Source organism: Trichomycterus rosablanca, chromosome 22 (genome assembly GCF_030014385.1).
Source record: "Trichomycterus rosablanca isolate fTriRos1 chromosome 22, fTriRos1.hap1, whole genome shotgun sequence".
In the NCBI taxonomy this organism is placed as follows: domain Eukaryota; kingdom Metazoa; phylum Chordata; class Actinopteri; order Siluriformes; family Trichomycteridae; genus Trichomycterus; species Trichomycterus rosablanca.
Window position 1 is genome coordinate 1,621,781 of NC_086009.1, and position 18,220 is coordinate 1,640,000.

The 18,220-nt window shown below is 47.5% G+C and overlaps 1 protein-coding gene across 1 annotated transcript in view; it reads right to left on the bottom strand.

Annotated features, from left to right (window-relative positions):
- Nucleotides 1-308: 308 nt before the first annotated feature.
- The window catches only part of shank1 (SH3 and multiple ankyrin repeat domains 1), a 68,653-nt gene continuing 50,741 nt past the window's right edge, over nucleotides 309-18,220 (bottom strand). Inside the window, exons 16-26 of the mRNA XM_063018475.1 lie at nucleotides 15,773-15,855; nucleotides 14,978-15,102; nucleotides 14,747-14,882; nucleotides 13,431-13,511; nucleotides 12,391-12,399; nucleotides 11,946-11,972; nucleotides 11,801-11,857; nucleotides 10,575-10,687; nucleotides 9,209-9,329; nucleotides 3,133-6,685; nucleotides 309-1,620 (exon numbers count right to left, since the gene is read on the bottom strand). Of these exons, the coding sequence (XP_062874545.1) occupies nucleotides 705-1,620; nucleotides 3,133-6,685; nucleotides 9,209-9,329; nucleotides 10,575-10,687; nucleotides 11,801-11,857; nucleotides 11,946-11,972; nucleotides 12,391-12,399; nucleotides 13,431-13,511; nucleotides 14,747-14,882; nucleotides 14,978-15,102; nucleotides 15,773-15,855 (5,221 nt within the window). The 3' untranslated portion in view covers nucleotides 309-704. The remainder of the gene's footprint in view (nucleotides 1,621-3,132; nucleotides 6,686-9,208; nucleotides 9,330-10,574; nucleotides 10,688-11,800; nucleotides 11,858-11,945; nucleotides 11,973-12,390; nucleotides 12,400-13,430; nucleotides 13,512-14,746; nucleotides 14,883-14,977; nucleotides 15,103-15,772; nucleotides 15,856-18,220) is intronic.

Sequence of the window (18,220 nt, forward strand, 5' to 3'; positions counted from 1 at the left end):
TGACAATGGTTCACATTAAGAAAAATATCTGTTAAGTGGAGTCCCTCTTTTACTGTACGTCGTGGTATCGCCGTTGACCCTCTGTCAGTACCAACTAATGTGCCAGTTTGTCAACACCAGTCGTCTGGATCTCCCTACGATACCCTTAGCATTACAGTCTATTCACATTTTAACCCAGGACCCATGTCTATATTACGTCGATTGTCTCTGGCCCCGATAATAATACACAGTATCAGGCCGGTGCATCCCTAAATGAATCAATCGTACCAAAGAGTGCAATAGAGCGAGAGATTTGAATAATATTTGGCTCAGTTTGCTAACAGTTGGCTTTTATTTGAACTGTATGAGGTGGTGAACGTGTTAAAATTGACTGTGTGGTATCTGTATCTGAGTTTGTGTGAGTTGAAGGGTGTGGTTGGGTAAATAATTCCTCCATTTGGGCTTCCCTCTGTTTGTACAAGGTCTCTGGTCAAGTGATGTCCTCTTCTTTTTGGGAACGGATTAGTCTTACAGTTCACAAACGCTCGTTTTTCTACAGTCGTCTTCACTTTCGATCCTCTCGTCTGTGGGTCTTGGGGAAATGGAAAACTCTAAATTTCTTCATTGCCCAGGTCTTTCTCCCATTCCTTGCCCAACTTCTTGCTCATCATCCTGCACAAGCACTTACTTTGCCTCCCTAACAGTCCTCCCCAAGTCTCTCGCTCTCACCTGTCCATTACCCTCCGGAGTGCCCGCTCTATATTCATACGGTGCCCCACGCGGGTAACACCCAGGTCTAGGTAGTCATCCTTGGTAAGCGAGGGCAAGTGCGTCCCGTCGATCTCGTTGTCCAGAAAGCGCTCCCTGTGCTCGGCTAAATTTAGGTACGCTAGCCAATCAGCAACGTCGTACTTGGTCCAATAGGGCAGCGGCTTGGAGGCGAAAGGCTTGGAGGGGGATGGAGGCGGCAAGTGAGGGTAGCTTAGACAAGTAGGCGGGGCTATAGAGTGCAAAGGTGGTGAGGATGTACCGGAGAGGAAGTGGGTAGGTGAGAGGGAGCGAGAGACCACCAGGGACGAGTTGGGAGGCGGCGGTGCTCCAGAGGGAGCGAACAAAGGTGGGGACGGAGAGAAATACGCATCGCCCAGCGGATTCGCCGGTGAGGGAGGAGTGATGGAACCACGCAGGTCATAAAGACTACTGTAGAGCGGCGATGTAGGAAGGATAGGCAGGGAAGAAGGGCGTGGTGGACCCAATTTGGGGCGCTCCGACGGCGAGATGAGGGGACTCGGAGCTCTGCGGCGTTGAGACTCGGCCTTGCGCGTCTCCCTGCTCGGGATGAACTGGAACTCGAGAGCTTTGGAGCGGTAAACTGGTCGATGCTTGGGAGACGTTGGGTAGGGAGCGTAGGCGGAGGGGGAGACCGGCGAATGAGAGCGGGAAGTGGTGCCAGGGGCTGCAGTCGAGGGTTGAGAAGAGGCACCGGGCGGCTGCGGGGATGGCGAACGAGCCCAGTTTGGGTACAGAGGAGGATGGGAGGACGCCGTCGGGGACGGAGACAGGACAGGTTGAGCCAGAGGAGACGGAGAGGGAGAGCGCGCCGATGGGGGGCTGAGGGCACCCGTCGAGTCCTCAGAGAATCTAGGAGAGAAAAGGTCGGACGGCGTGACCAAGAGACGAAGCCAACAAAGAAAGGAAAATAGATCGAGAGCAAAAGGCAAATGTATATAGACAGAACACTGAGGCAGTTACCTGTGTCTGAGGAGGGACAGACAGATGGACAGAGACAGAAATCACAGAAGAAGGGACAGTTAAGAACATACATTTGGACAAAGTATCTACAGACGGTGACGACAATTCAGAAATGATTCTGAAACAGGCGCATGCACACAACAACACGAATGCGAGACTGGTGCAGACATTCCGGTAGGATTCATGCATGGTGCGTTAAGTTGCAAGTTTGTTAGATACGCCTGCCTTACATCTACAGAGGCACATGGTTTAGGTATACACTCACTGACAGTTATGCCTAGTTCACACTACACGTTTTTTGCCCTGATTTTCGCTCGGCGACTGGTCGGCGCTAGATCTGCCGGCCCGGGAGCAACTCGGTGTTCGCTCGACGATCGAAACTCGGCTCTCAATCGCTATGTATGAACTACTCAACAACTCGATCCGAGCGGCTCCGACCGAAAAGAGATTTCTAGGATCCGAGTTGCCTGACCGGCAATGAGTGCTATGTCGAACAGCCAATGAGAACGCAAGATACGGTGTAAGGGGAAACGCAGGGAAGGAGTGTAAAAAGGTAGGACAGGGGCGTAATATAGTTTATATCAGAATACATCAGCGCACACACAAGTTTTATAGTATTATATAGTTTTATAACATTGCAAAAAATATTTATTAACCTCCAACTCACTACAGAACATTCCTATTTTTCCTCTTTGTTTTTACGCTGCACATCAGCGCGCAAACTTTGATCACACGCTACTTGTTGATGTGCACTCGTCACTTCTCGTGTTTGATTCCGTGACAAAACGTAGTTTGGGAGACCAGAGAAGCTCGTCTGCGATTCCAGTTGGTAATAGATGGTGTAGTGTGAAACCCCCTATCACCGATCAGTCGTGTAGTGTGAAATACACACCGACTTGAAAGACTCCCGATTACAAGAGATCCAGTCGTGTAGTGTGAACTGTACAGCGACCCGACGACTTGGAAAGTCGTGTAGTGTGAACTTATTAGTCATTTATAGTTGTGTTATTAATCATTTACAGGACACAAGTCAAAGTGCACTGGAGGAAGATGATCCATGTGCAGCCAACCGTCGCAAAGAAATGATGGTGTAGTGACGTCTACATTTACCAAAGCAACTTACGTTTGTGATGAATACAATCAAAGCAATTGAGGGTTAAATGTTTTGCTTAAGTGCCCAACGGAGGTAAACATTGCCAGTCCACCTACATGCATGTTTGGGACGTGCAAAACCCCTCACACATAGTGACAGCAGGCAAAAAACAAACCCAGCTCTCAAGGACCCTGGAGCGGCTCGGCTACCGTACCACCATGCCAGCTCGAAGCAATCTTAAAGATGACCCTGTAGTTGTGGCTCAATCAAGCATGAATACGTGCAGATATCAGCAAACTGGAACAAACCTGTGTCTGCTGAGTGACCGCTGTGACCCCCAGCTCTCCATTCCCTTGCCCCTCTGTTGCAATTTGGTACTTAGTTCAGTGATGATGCTCGCTTTCATGCTGGATACGGGAGGGTGGACCTTACGTCCGTCCAGATACGTCCCCATAGCCTGAGCCCCGCTTTCCGCCACTACCTGGGTCGCCCCAGTTAACCCTTCACCCCAAAGAGGCTTAATCTCGGGTGTCCGGGGCCGATCAAAGTACATAACAGCGGAGCGAGACAGTCCCTGTCCTTCCCTCATGCTGTAACCATCCCGCGTGTCCTCTTCCTCTCCATTTTCTTCCTCCGGCTCTTCCTCCTCACGACGCCTGTGATAGGCCGGCGGAGCCGTGCTGGTCTGTCGCGCGAGGTCCCGACTGACCTCTCGGTATCGCTGTGTTTTAGGGTACGTGGAGGCAGAACTAGCTGCTTTAGTGTTGTGCATTTCAAACGTCTGTCCGTCCAGATAGCTCATGTAGGACTCTAGGAAATCTGCTCCGCTTATCCGGTCACTTTCTGCTCCTCCTCCACTGAAACCACCCATTCCTGCTCTCTCCATCCTTTCTCTGACGCTGCCACCACTAAGTGCCAGGATGCTGTCCAGATGGTCGCTGCTGCTCCGGCTGTCCAGCTCCTCGATACCGGAGTCCACCACGGTCTCCTGTGACTCCCCACTCTTGACCCTGGTTGTGGGGGGTGGTGGGTGATGCTCGGTGCTGGACCTCCTACTTCTGCTTCCCATGGCCACCGTGGAAACGGTTGCGATGCGCTGGGTGTGCAAGCTGACGGCGGCCGCAGTGCTAGCAACTATGGCAACTGTAGTGGCTGTGGTCGTTTCTGCGGCACAGGTTGTGGTCATGGAGAGGCCGGAGGTGCCCCTCAAAGGGGCAGATGTTGCTGGGGTTGAAGTAGCACCCCTGTATGCAGGTGGAGCTGGGATTGAGGAGGGTGGAGGTGTGGGGGAAAGGGCACGTCTGGTTGCAGGAGTGTTGTTATAGAGATGGTGCGACTGGGACAATCCAGAGGGTCTGTGGTAGGACGGTGGAGGAGGAGGCGACACAGATGGAGGTGGAGGAGGTCCAGATGGTTGCAGAGTGGAAGGTGAGGGAGGTGGGGGAGGATTGGGAGACGCAGAAGAAGGCGATGGGGCAGACTGAGTCAAGTTAGCAACTTCACTATCATAGGAAGTAAGACTGGAGGTAGTGGAGTCAGCGGCCTGTGGGGAGGGCAAGGGTGTGTGGGCAGGGATGCCCGTCATGAAGGTTTCTTTTGCAGGAGGTGGAGGGGGTGGGGGTGGAGGATGGGGAGCAACCGAGTGATGTTGCTGCTGTCGAGTCGCCAGGTTGTTAGCCATCATCCCGGAATAACCTACTCCACGATCAAAGCTATTGGCAAATTCCAGTGGCGGTGGGAGAGGTTCAGCAAACACAAACTCATCATCTGCATCCACTGAGGGAGCCGGAGGAGGTAGGACCATCATTCCCATCCCGCTGCCTCCCTCCCTGACAGGTCCCCCTCCTGCTGTTTGGCGTGTGGGCATGACATTAGGAGGAGACGGAGGGGTCAGGGAGAGGATGTACGGCCCAGCCTCGCTTTCCATTCTCAAAAACGACGGTCTCCGAGGCTGCTGAGGAGTTTGCTGTGTGGATGGTTGTTGATGGCCCTGGATTCTATCCATCTCTCGCTCCCTCTCTCTTTCGCGTTCCCGGGAACGTTCCCTCTGCCGCTCCCTTTCCCGTTCCTTCTGCGTCGGCTGGTAGTGCTGCGACTGGTAGTGGTGCGTGTGGACTGTTTTGTCCTCTGAGAATCGAACCCTTAGCCCTTCTCTGGAAGGAGCGGCCTCTCTTTCAGATCGTTCCCCGGCCTCCTCGTCCCAGCCTCCTCCTGCTCTCCTCAGGATCCTGGGTGACGGAGGCCGGGTGGAGGTGGTGGTAGCAGCCAGTGAAGATGAGGTGACAAGGTACGAGGAGGTGCTGGAGGACTGAGCGGCGGAAGCACCGATGGAGGAGGAAGGAGCAACAGAGTACGAGAGAACAGATGCCGGCGGGGCAGCGGATGAAGGAAACGGCCCCACACTGGAGAGCTGACGGGTAAAATGGTGATCACTGGTTCTTTCTCTGCGCATACGCCCATCATCTTTGAGAGCGCGCTCCCTTGCAGCCAGAGCCAGTCCTAGAGGAGACGACGGATCCAGGACCTTCCCCGTCAGTGGGTGGATGAAGGTGGTGGTGGGAGGCTGTTGCTGCTGTGGCTGTTGACGGCTTGCTCCCAGGTAAAAGTCAGCAGGTACAGATTTGGGCTGATAGTCCCCCGGTGGTACCTGTGTGGAGTACTCTGGCAGGCCAAATGCAGGTGGCATGCTGCGGGTGTGTTGGATAAACGTGTCTCCTGAGAACATGCCTTCATCTATAGACTTTGAGGGTCTCAGGCGGGGTGAGGGTTGAGAGCTTAGTTGCTGCTGCTGAAGCTGCTGCTGGGAGCCTGGACTCCTTCCCATTCCACCAAGACCAGCACTCCCTCCGAGTTCTTCCTCAGCAGAAAGAAAAAATGATGCGCTTTTCCTTCGGGCTTCGTGAAAGCGCTCACGATCTCTGCGGGCTGCTCCTACGATGGCGGCGCCAAACTGGCTGGTGTAGTCAAGGTTCTCCTGAGCTCTGAGCAGCGGCAATGAAGGGGGTGGAGGCGGGGGTACCGAGGGTGGCTCAGGAGGGGGTATGTTGGGGGCAGGAGGGGGCACCACGGGTGCGGGTTTGGAGCTGTCGCTCTCTCCAGGAAGGGGTGGCTCAGCCTCAACACTGCTTCCCTGACTACTGCGCCCACTACTGCTGGTGGACGGGGCTTTGACGATGATGGTAGGGATGGGGATGGAGCTCTTCTCCACGGAGCCTTTTCCTACTAGGGTACTCTGACCAGAACGCAGGTCTTCCACCTTTGATTGTTTCACCAAGGGCCCCTTGCCTCTCCGTGGAACCGCTTTCGCAACACCGGCAGCTGCCGTTGCTGCCACTGTGCGTTCTGTCCTTGCCACTTGGCTCTGTGCGGTCTGTTGCTGCTGCGGGATCACCGTGGCCACGCTGGTAGGTGGGACCGCATTGCTGTAGCCTCTTCTCAAACCGGCCGACCTTACACTTGCTGCTCCTCCAGCCCCTGAAGTCTCTCCCGTGTAGCCCATCACCTTCCTGGAGGCAGTCCTGGTGGGCACAGATGGGTGCGCTTGGGCATGGGAATAAGAGGTTGCACTGTCAGTGACTGCAGAACTCGTCGGGGGTCCGGGGGACCTGTCCCTGGGTCCGTGAGCGTAGTGAGAGGATTGAGAGTAAAGCTGATAGTGAGCTGAAGTGGCGGTAGACTGAGAGACCGCCGGCTGTTGAGACGTCTTCCCTCTCCAGCCCAGAGGGGGTGCCGAGGAGAAGGGGGGCTCAGGGGGAGCTGTGGTGGGCGGTGGGGGGATTTCCTCTGGCCCGGGGACCGAAAGGCTTCGTGTAAACTTCATAGCGGGAGGATGGAGAAACTGCTTCTCCTCTTCTGGAACCCCTACAGATCCAGAGATAACATGTTTGAGAGAGAAGTAAAATTCTAATACATTTAAAAAATAGATTTTAAAGAATGTAGTATAGAAATTTTGGAGGACAAACAAGCAAAACAAAGTAAGAAAGGGGTGGGCAAGAGGGATCAGAATTTAGGATGCAGGAATAATTACATAAAATGGAAATGCGGTCACACCTTGTTCACATTTTGTCATTTTATGTGTCTTTTATCAGGACTGTATTAAGTTTTAACCACGTATTTTTACACAGCTTAGTGTTTGAGGTACTAGACTAGTGTTTGGAAGGTTGCTGGACCAAGCCCTACATCCTACATCCGTAGGTTGGGCCCTTAAAGAAGGAAGGGCCCAAGTAAGGCCCTTAACCCTCAATTGCTTGAACTGTTAGTTGCTTTTCAATATAATCTTATATCCAGAATGGGTTGGTTCCCCGTCACTAATGAACCTCAAGGGACACGACATACACCGATCAGGCATAACATTATGACCACCTTCCTAATATTGGGTCCCTGCAACATTGATGCTCTGTGTATTTGACACCTTTCTATCAGAACCAGCATGAACTTCTTTAGCAGTTTGAGCTACAGTAGCTCGTCTGTTGGATCGGACCACACGAGCCAGCCTTCTCTCCCATTCAGGCATCAATGAGTCTTTGCCGCCCATGACCCTGTCACCGGTTGACCACTGCAGACCGGGAACACCCCACAAGAAGTGCAGTTTTGGAGATGCTCTGACCCGTCACAGCCGTCGTCTAGCCGTCACAATTTGGCCCTCGTCAAACTCGCTCAGATCCTCACATTGCCCATTTTTCCTGCTTCTAACATCAACTTCGAGGATAAAATGTTCGCAGCCTAATATACTCCCCCACTAACAGGTGCCGTGATGAAGAGATAATCAGTGTTATTCACTTCACCTGTCAGTGGTCATAATGTTATGCCTCGTCAGTGTAGCCATGAAGGGGGACCAAATCAACCAAGTAGGGGTGGGGATCCCACCATTCTAAAACATTCCTGCGAATCAACAACTGACTGGAACACAGACGGATCCTTACGTTATGCAAAACTAGTGATAATCTTAATCTGGATGCCTATTTTAATCCTCAAGACACATAAAATGACTAAATGTAAACAGGACCAAAGTTCATCTTGCACTGGTTCCATCTGCCGGTCTGTCTGTCTGCTTGCCTGTTTGTTACAGTTTGAGTATTGAGTGTTCGTTGGTGGTTAGTCTAACACAACCTAATAAAACATTATACAACAGGTCGAACATTTATGTATGACAGTATACAAACACAAATTGAAGCGCTTTCACTGAACAGATCATCAGTTTTCTTCAGATATATCGGACGCAACATAATTATTACAAATAAATTACATGGTGGTGTCACCAGAGGCTTTAAGGTGATCATGCATGAATAAAAGCCCTTTAGGATGCTAGTTTTGGAGCGGGTATCCTCAAAGCCTGTGGCGACGTAGGTTGCTCAGGTGTCGCAGCGGTAAAACACACGCTAGCACATCAAATCAGGATCTCTAATACATGGTCTGGAGTCTAAGCTCTGCCATCCGACTGGGCTGAGCGGCCACATGAACAACGATTGGCCTGTTGTTAAGATAGGGGTGGGATAAGGTCTCCTCGTAACTGATGCAACTACGACCTCTGCTGGCTGATTGATGGGCCTATGAGGAGTGCGCTGATCAGGGTGCGTCTCTCCATACACATGGATATAAAAATGCATACGGCTGCTGCCCACGTGTCGGAGGGGGCGTGGGTTAGCTTCGTTCTCCTCAATCAGAGCGGGGATCGGCATTGGTGGAGAGGAAGCGTGATGCAATCGGGCAATTGGACGCGTGACATAAGACTCACCAAACCATGGACAGTCCAGTCCCAACCATGTTCTGACCATTAAGACACATTTACTTGTGGCATTATTTGTTTTTTTTGGAGACCACGGTGCATTTTAATCAATTAAGTGCAATAAAACTAGTCCTATTTATATGGACATTAGTCAGTCTTGTCCATGTAGGCCGATAGCACTGCTGAGATTCGAACCCTGGATTCCTTTATGTCAGCACTAGTGAGCTAGTGTACTTTACTGCTGCGCCACCCAAGCGTCTCTATACTACTACTACTAATAATAATGATAATAATTAATAATAGTTAATAGCTAGCTTTACTCTGTAAACACTGGTGCTACTTAACTACAAGCTACAAAAACACAAACACGTGCTGGTTCGAACCATCCTGAATCTGAGACCCCAAAGATGCCACCTTGTAAGATATTTAGATATTTAGAGGGCATCTAGATGAGTTCTCTTCTCCTCTGTTGACATGATCGAACGATAGATAAACAACAGTAAAAAACAAACAAAGCAAACGTTTGTGCAATTTCTTTTCTTTGCAGGCGGGGTTTCAGCATCCCCAGAAAGCACACGAGCGCTGGAGAAGCACAGGCACAGGCAAAAAAAACACCCACAGCTGCGCAGACAGACAGGCAGACAGACAGACAGCCTCACCGATGGACTTCTGTCGCAGCATACCGTGCTGGGGGGCGTGGCCAGACGCGAAGGGGACACGGCCGTATCCCAGCCCCGCCCCGGACGATGGCAGCACCATTCCTAACTGGTCATAGTTTGACTGGCGAAAGGGGAGAAAGAAGAGATTCGTTATTAATCAAAAGCATTTAGTTAAAATCTGAGCATTCTTTAGTTTTCAAAAGTCTCTGGACGTGATATTTTTGCTTTATTAATTTATTATTCATATTAAAACTTAGATGAGTCTCTCACACTTTCCCCTTATTATTATATTTTTAACATTAGCTGTACGTTCTGATTAATAAACGTATACAGATTGATTGGTATCGTCGATGTAAAGAGGGCAGCTGTAGCCAAGCAGGTAAGCCACTGGACTAGTCATCAAAAGGTTGCTGGTTCAAGCCCTACCACTGCCAGGTTGCTGCTATTGGGCTCTTCAGCAAGGCCCTTAACCCTCGATTGCTCAGACTGTATACTGTCACACTACTGTAAGTCGCTTATGTACTTATTTTAATAGACACTCTTTATATTAATGAATTTCTGTAATAATATACAGTCGCCAAAAGCATTTGGACCCCCGACCATGAGCGTGTTTTACAAACAAATACTATTATCCTGTATGTGATCAGCCATTTTTCTGAGCAGACAAGTATGTCTGTTGGAATTTGTACCCATAATTTGTACGGCGGGCGGCACAGTGGGTAGCACTGTCGCCTCACAGCAAGAAGGTCCTGGGTTCGATCCCCAGGCGGGGCGGTCCGGGTCCTTTCTGTGCGGAGTTTGCATGTTAGTTTGCATGTTCTCCACGTGTCCGCGTCGGTTTCCTCCCACAGTCCAAAAACATGCAGTCAGGTTAACTGGAGACACAGAATTGCCCTATATGTGTGTGTGTGTGTGTGTGTGTGTCTGCCCTGCGATGGACTGGCGTCCCGTCCAGGGTGTTACTGTGTGCCTTGCGCCCATTGAAAAGCTGGGATAGGCTCCAGCACCCCCGCGACCCTAATTGGATAAGCGGTTAAGGAAATGAATGAATGAATTTGTACGGCTGGGCGCTGATGTTGATGTTCCGGTTCTTTCCAGAGTCAGGCTGAGATCAGGACTCAACCAGGGCCTTCCCTAAACTGTTGCTGCAAAGTTGGAAGCAGTAATTCCCTATATATTATTGATTTATTACCCCTGTTAGCAACTGTTGTGGCTGAATTCAATAATTAGAAGGGGTGTCCCAATACTTTTGTCGATATAGTGTATGTTCCTGAACCTGGATGCCGCGTTAGTAGGTCATAATCTGTGTGATTAGTTGCAGCTTTAGTAAAATGAATGCACACGGCTCACAATGGTCCTCACGTACCTCGTTGTAAAAGCCTCGTCCTCTCTCCCGCTTCATCCCCTGAGTCCGTGGCACCGGCGTCTCACCGGTGCTGATGGTCTGCTGAGCTGCTGCTAAAATCTCATCCAGCTTATCTAACAAAACCAAAACAGAACAGAGAGGAGAGGAGAGGAGAGAGGAGAGGAGAGAGGAGAGGAGAGAGGGACGTCGTGTCTTCAAATGATCACAGTTATCACAATTCATCAAGCATGACTGACGAAATCTGTCCAAACAACTCAAATAAAAAGGATTAAAGCCTTCGGGACCAATCAAACCAACAACTGCAGGTACGAGAGGACTGATACAGTTTTGGGAGGGAGGTACAATAATATCAGAATTACACCGATCAGCCATAACATTAACACCACCTCCTTGTTTCTACACTCACTGTCCATGTTATCAGCTCCACTTACCATATAGAAGCATTTTGTAGTTCTACAATTACTAACTGTAGTCCATCCGTTTCTCTGCATGCTTTGTTAGCCCCCTTTCATGCTGTTCTTCAATGGTCAGGACCCCCACAGGACCCCCACAGAGCAGGTATTATTTAGGTGGTGGATCATTCTCAGCACTGCACTGACACTGACATGGTGGTGGTGTGTTAGTGTGTGTTGTGCTGGTATGAGTAGATCACACACAGCAGTGCTGCTGGAGTTTTTAAACACATCACTGTCACTGCTGGACTGAGAATCGTCCACCAACCAAAAACATCCAGCCAACAGCGCCCCGTGGGCAGCGTCCTGTGACCACTGATGAAGGTCTAGAAGACGACCGACTCAAACAGCAGCAATAGATGAGCGATCGTCTCTGACTTTACATCTACAAGGTGGACCAACCAGGTAGGCGTGTCTAATAGAGTGGACAGTGAGTGGACGCGGTATTTAAAAACTCCAGCAGTGCTGCTGTGTCTGATCCACTCATACCAGCACAACACACACTAACACACCACCACCATGTCAGTGCTGAGAATCATCCACCACCTAAATAATACCTGCTCTGTGGTGGTCCTGTGGGGGTCCTGACTATTGAAGAACAGGGTGAAAGGGGGTAACAAAGCATGCAGAGAAACAGATGAACTACAGTCAGTAATTGTAGAACTACAAAGTGCTTCTATATGGTAAGTGGAGCTGATAAAATGGACAGTGAGTGTAGAAACAAGGAGGTGGTTTTAATGTTATGGCTGATCGGTGTACATCCGTATTGCTTACTCAGAGCCATCTGATAGACCGTCCTCTTCTTCTCTGTAGCTTGTGAGGATTCCAACTCTACACACACACACACACACACATTTTAAGTCCTGAATGAATGAGGAAAACAGAACAGACTGACTTACAGCTTTGCTCGGTCCGTTACCTGGTTTCTTTTTCCAAGGTGCCGACGCTGTGTGGAACAGAAACACAAAGTGACTTAATATTAAATGTTCTACCTCTAACACACAGTTTGGACAGCTGACCATGAGCTTGTTGGACGTCCCATTACAAAAACAAAGGCTACAACGACAGCCGCTCGTCTGAGAAGGCTTCCCACAAGACTGTGGGAATTTGTGCCCATTCGGTCAAAGGCTGATGGCGTTTGTGTGGCTGGGCACTGAAAGACCAGCACATGCTCATCAAGAAAGCTTCAGCTGATGTTCCAGTTTCAGGTCAGGGCTCTGTTTTTATAGGGCCTTCCCTAAACTGTTGCTGCAAAGTCGGAAGCATATAATTTCCATAAGCTGCATATTACAAGGGCGTCCTGATGCTTTTGTGTGTTATTATTTTTCACACTGGTTGTACTGGTAAAAATCAGAATCTCTTACCTCTGTCGACTGGATGGCACAACCAGGGCAGGAGAGAAAGACAGGAGAGAGCAAAGGTCAGTACGTTTAGGGGTTAAAGCACTACAACAACTACAGTACGTTTCAAAAGTTCTCCTGTGTGGAGCATGTACAGTATATCACATCAGATTTCAATTCTTGCTGCTACTGTTCTTTCTGTTCTACTGTTCTAAGATTAAATTATGGAAATGTTTTGTCCATGTATGGTGTATTTTTTAATCGTAGCTTTCCCCAAGATATTGGGGTACCTGTGGGAATTTGTGCCAATCCAAAAGAAGAAAAGAACACCAGTGAGAAGGCTTTGTTTGCAGTCAACATTCCAGATCATCCCAGTGGTGTTCAGCAGGGTTAAAGGTCATGTCTTTATAGAGCTTGCATAGATGATTCCTTTATATTGTTTATTTATTACTGTCATCAATTGCTATGGCTGAAACATGCAAATTCAGTAATCAGAAGGGGAGTCCTAATACTTTTGTCCATATAGTATATTTCTGCAGGGGTGATCAGGGGCGAAATGGGATGAGCAACACAGAGCTACATTAATTCACTGCAGTAGAATGGGCATATGGTGGAGACTGGCACGTCACTGGCATGCATTGAACACCTGGCACTTATTCATAAGCGGAAGGTTATAAAGTTAATAAGACACAGCGAGAAAGACACTCGGACACTGAGGAAGAACTTGGAGGAAGTTGAAGATGATGGGATAACAGTTTCCATCCTGTCTTCCTACACGTCCAGTCTGCACTGTGGTGTTTAGTCCCAGTATAGCCAGTACTGAGCGTTCACAGAACCAGTCCAACGACGTAGGTCGTAGCCATAACTCAAGTTACAGGCCGTGAAAATCATGACTCAAGTCTCACCTTTGGGTCCGGGACTCAAGTTCCACCACCCTTAGCATGTTTGGAACATGTGTGGAACAAGTCCAGCCCACCCAACACATCTCCTTAGCCTGTCTGAATTTCTCTAGACTTTCACCCTCTCTAGCTCAGTGCTCTTGGTCCATGTAGTTCAGTTCTTACCCATCTCCTCCAGCTCTGAGGTCATGGATTTGGAGCGCAGCGCGATGGCCGGTGTGCTCAGCCTCTTACTCTGCTGTGGAACTGTGGAAAAAGAGATAATCATCATGATAGTCATCATCATCATCACAATTATAAACGTACTCTCCTCTTTATTAGATACATCAGTGGGATAACATCTGTTTCTATCCAAGTTGATTGGACCCATGAGTTACCCTGCAATGTCAGGACAAAAACCAAGCCATGAAGTCCAAGGAACCGTCCGTGGATCTCCAAGATCGAACTGTAGCAAGGATATAAGAATCCCAGGACCACCGTGGCCTCCATCATTTTGAAAAGAAAGAAGCTTGGCACAGTGTCGAACCTGTCGAACCGGTGGCAGTAACAATAACATTTCATCTTCAAACAGCCAAAACAACATTGAAGTTTAGGGCCAGTCTAACTTCAGGGCTAGTCTTTAAATTTCCTTAAGTGGCCCAGCAAAAGCCTAGACTTAAACCCTAGACCTGAATATGAGCAATCTAACAGCGCTCAAATGACTCTGTCATGAAAAATGGGGTAAAATCGCCCCAATCCAGCTTGTTGAGACATAGCTATAGCTGTGATTGCAGCCAAAGGGGCTTCAAAGTGTTACAATGGGTCTAAAAACTTTTATAAATAAAATAGTAAATTTTTTTATTATTAATTAATTTTTAAAATGTTTTTTGTGTTGTTTTATGGGTGTTTTAGTGTAGACTGATGAGTAAAAATCCTCTCAACAGCTCTTACATAAAACCTTTTTAACAGTAACCTGCTGTACCCACTGTGTAAGGTCACACTGTGCCCTGTCCTAATCAGTAATTCTGTACAGCCGGTATAACACTGTTATTAATGCCCGCTGTGTGCAATAATGTCCTTCAGGATAAATAAAGTATCTATCTATCTATCTATCTATCTATCTATCTATCTATCTATCTATCTATCTATCTATCTATCTATCTATCTATCTATCTATCTATCTATCTATCAATTAAAGGTCTCGAGATAGCTGTGCTTTTTCTGAAATGGCTCTAAATGTGACTTTTTTATTTAGAAACGATGCATCTATGCTGGCTAAGGAGGGCTGCAGACTAACATGCTCTCTCTGACACGTGAAGCTTCTCTTTCCAGTCCTTCAACCACATGTAGCATCAGACTTTTCCTCTTGTAGACCAACTATGTCCACAGAGCGCTCGGCCAGTCCAGTTGCACCCGAGACCTGAACCTGGTCTTCAGCGGTGGTGCACAGTACGTCATTACCACAGTACCACATCATTTTCATTACTTCCTCTGTCTCTTACTTTTCTTTCGGGATCCCTCCTCCATGTCGGGGTTGCGCGTCACCATCACCACCTTCACCATGAGGCTGTTGCCACCCTGTCGGATCATGTTGACCACCTGCCTGTGCCCGACCTTCACCACGTTCTGACCGTTCACCTAAAGCAAGAGAAAACTGGCATGTCAGTTTGGAGTCTACTCAGTCTAGAAAAAAAATTATCAGTGGGTTCCATGACGGCTTTTAATCTACGCACCTCAATCAGGAAGTCGCCCATTCGTAGACCAGCCCTCCACGCCACGCCTCCCTCGTCGACTGACTCTAGGTACTGCAGAGCTGGGAAGGCCGGGGTGGGTGTGAACTCTTCTATAGGGGTCTGAGCTACAAGGCACACACACACAGTGTATATTAGCGGCGTTATGGTTGGATATTTTCACGGTTATGATAAGCTAGTCAACAATGAGGTGTTTGTCTTAGTCATCTTTCCACAAGTCCTGTCTTTAATGTCATGAGGGCACCTCAGAACACGCCCAAAGTTATGTAACTTGCAGGACTTAATGTGGTTCAGTAGCTTCTAATCTGTTCTGGTCGTCTCGTACACTCGCTCAGTGGTGATCATCTTCCTCCATGAGATTTTGAGCAAGTTGAGGTTTGAACTATATAATTCCTCTGCCCCCCATCCCCAATAGGCTGACTTTTTTGAGAGATATTACCCATTTAGCATGGAAGTATGACATGTTTGCATTTGCGAGGCCTTTATATGGGTCTCTATGACCAATCCAGGCATGACGGACAGTTAATCACGATGACCGGTGCATTCTGAAGACCAACAACAATTCCAGATGTAACTATCACGTAGCGGAGTGACACAGTGTCTGCTGTCCTTGTCTCGTAAAGACTGAAGTCTGGGTCGTGGTGGAACAATGATGTCACCGAACCCTCTTCCCAATTACACCAGAGCAATAATAGACCGCTTGGCAAGGCAACAATACGAGTCTGTCAGTGATGGTTACGACACGGCGGGTATGAAGAATGACGGATGCCTTCTCACCCTTGGCGCCTCTCAGCACAAAGCCGAAACCCTCGCTGTCTTTTTTCTGGAGGAGCACCGTTTTCTCCTTGATTATGTAGTCACTGAGAGGAACACAGAGAAGAGACGGGGGTTAGTACAGTCCAGGCAAAGGAAAGTGTACAAGAAACACACGAGCAATGGGAGAGGAAGACAAGAGGACATAAGGGTCAAGGGTCAGAGGAAATGGAGCACACAGTAACCTGCTGTACCCACTGTGTAAGGTCACACTGTGCCCTGCCCTAATCAGCAATTCTGTACAACCATTATAACACTGTTATTTATGCCCGGTGTGTTTACTGTACACTGTAACATCGGTTACCCGTAACCCGGTCAATTATTACCTCAATGTAACTGTTACTGTCTGTTCTAATATTAATCTAATATCATGTTCTGTTACACGGCTGCCTTCGTCATTATGAAACAACCCTACTGGAACACAGTATTTAATCAACTGTACTGTTACTATAACTGGTATTTTTTGTAACACTGTTTGTAAAACCTTCCGCATCATTATTGTGTATTGTGTATAACAGGAGGTATTAATGTAACCCTTGACGTTCCAGCGTCTATCCCTTATCTGTAACGCCGTTGTAACATCAGTTCTGTTTTTTTTATTTCTCAGTGTACAAACATACAGTAACGCACTGAAGGAAAAGTAGTCGATGTTTCACAGTAAGCCAAAGTGAAGAATAAAGCGTAAACCAGCGACGGAGGGGCAAAGGTACCGCAAACCCTCGAAAACCTTCTCTGAAAATGGCGCCCAGTAGCTTTCCAAGACGATCAGAGAGGCTTCGCTTTCCTCGGCTTCTATACGTGATGTTTATACACGCACACTAAGCAAGACATCGGCTGTTGCCTAAGCAACGACCAGAACTGAAAATAAGAAATAGCCAAGCTAATATGTAGACATGCACTGTGAGGAGAGCTACAGCTCACCAGCCTGGCAGTGACGGCGCGCGCAATTAGTCATCTCGAACCAACGCGCGCCCCTCCAGAGGGACATGTGCAGGACAAAGCCTGTTCCCAAACCCAACAATTCCAACGCTCAGTAACGTGAACAGGCACGTGAACGCCAGCGGACGCTCTGCTCGCACATCCAGCGTTGAGTCTATATTTGGTGACGAGCGAGTCCGATGACTAGCAAAAATTTGTGGGTCTCGGGCCTCATCAGGTTTGAGGTCAGGAGCCCATGAACAACCCACTGGAGGAACTCCACCCCAAACTTATCAAGCCATGTCTTCATGGACCTTCCTTTTGTGCACAGGCGTGTAGTGGAACAGTAAATGAACTTTACCTGCGTGTCCCTTCTTCTGCATTGCCTGTTTTGCCAATTCCACCCCAAACTTATCAAGCCATGCCAGTCCTAGTGAAATGGTAAACTGTTGGAAGCATTTTATTTTATTTTCATGTTTCAGCACCGGTCTTGTCTAGGTTGTAGTGCGTCCGGCTTTTTGGGAAATCACTGAGCATAATGTAGTAACGCACCCCGGACAGGACGGCAATCCATTACGGGACCCTGGCCACACTTACACCAACCCTTTGCACCCTGGATCTCAGCGTCTTTTACCGCTGCACCAAACGAGCGCCCACATTTAAAGACGTAGAACTTATTTGAGGTTTTCGTCCAGGATGTTCCTGTTTGTCTGCATTCGTTCAGTCTGCGTGTCCCTACTTCTGAGAAACATCACTACAGCATGATGCTGCCACCACCACGTTTCACAGTAGGGATGTTATCAGCCTGGTTATGTGCAGTGCATGTTTCTTATTCAAGATTCAAGATTCAAGAGTTTTATTGTCATGTGCACAGAAGAACTAGCAGTTACACTGTACAATGAAATTCTTACTTTATCTCATCAGACAAGAATTATTAATAATTTGTTCTTACTTATTTATTTCTTGTTCTTCTAAGTATGTTCTTTTATTTTATTATTTTTATTATATTTTATATTATTATAATTATAATTATTCTACATATTTTTATTTTACATTATTCTTATTTATTAGTAGTATTTTTATTATTTCAGTATTATAATTATTATTTTTTATTATTACTATTATTATTATTTTATTTATTATTATTTTATTTTTTATTATTAATATTGTTATTATTATTTTATTTATTATTATTTTATTTTGTATTATTACTATTATTATTATTTTATTTATTATTTTGTATTATTACTATTATTATTATTTTATTTATTATTTTTTATTATTATTATTATTATTATTATTTTATTTATAATTTTTTTACTTTTATTATATATACTGTATTTCTTATTTATTTTTATTATTCTGTTCTCAGGTAAATGAGGTTTTCGTCCAGGATGTTCCTCTGTTTGTCTGCATTTGTTCAATCTGCGTGTCCCTACTTCTGAGAAACATCACTACAGCATGATGCTGCCACCACCACGTTTCACAGTAGGG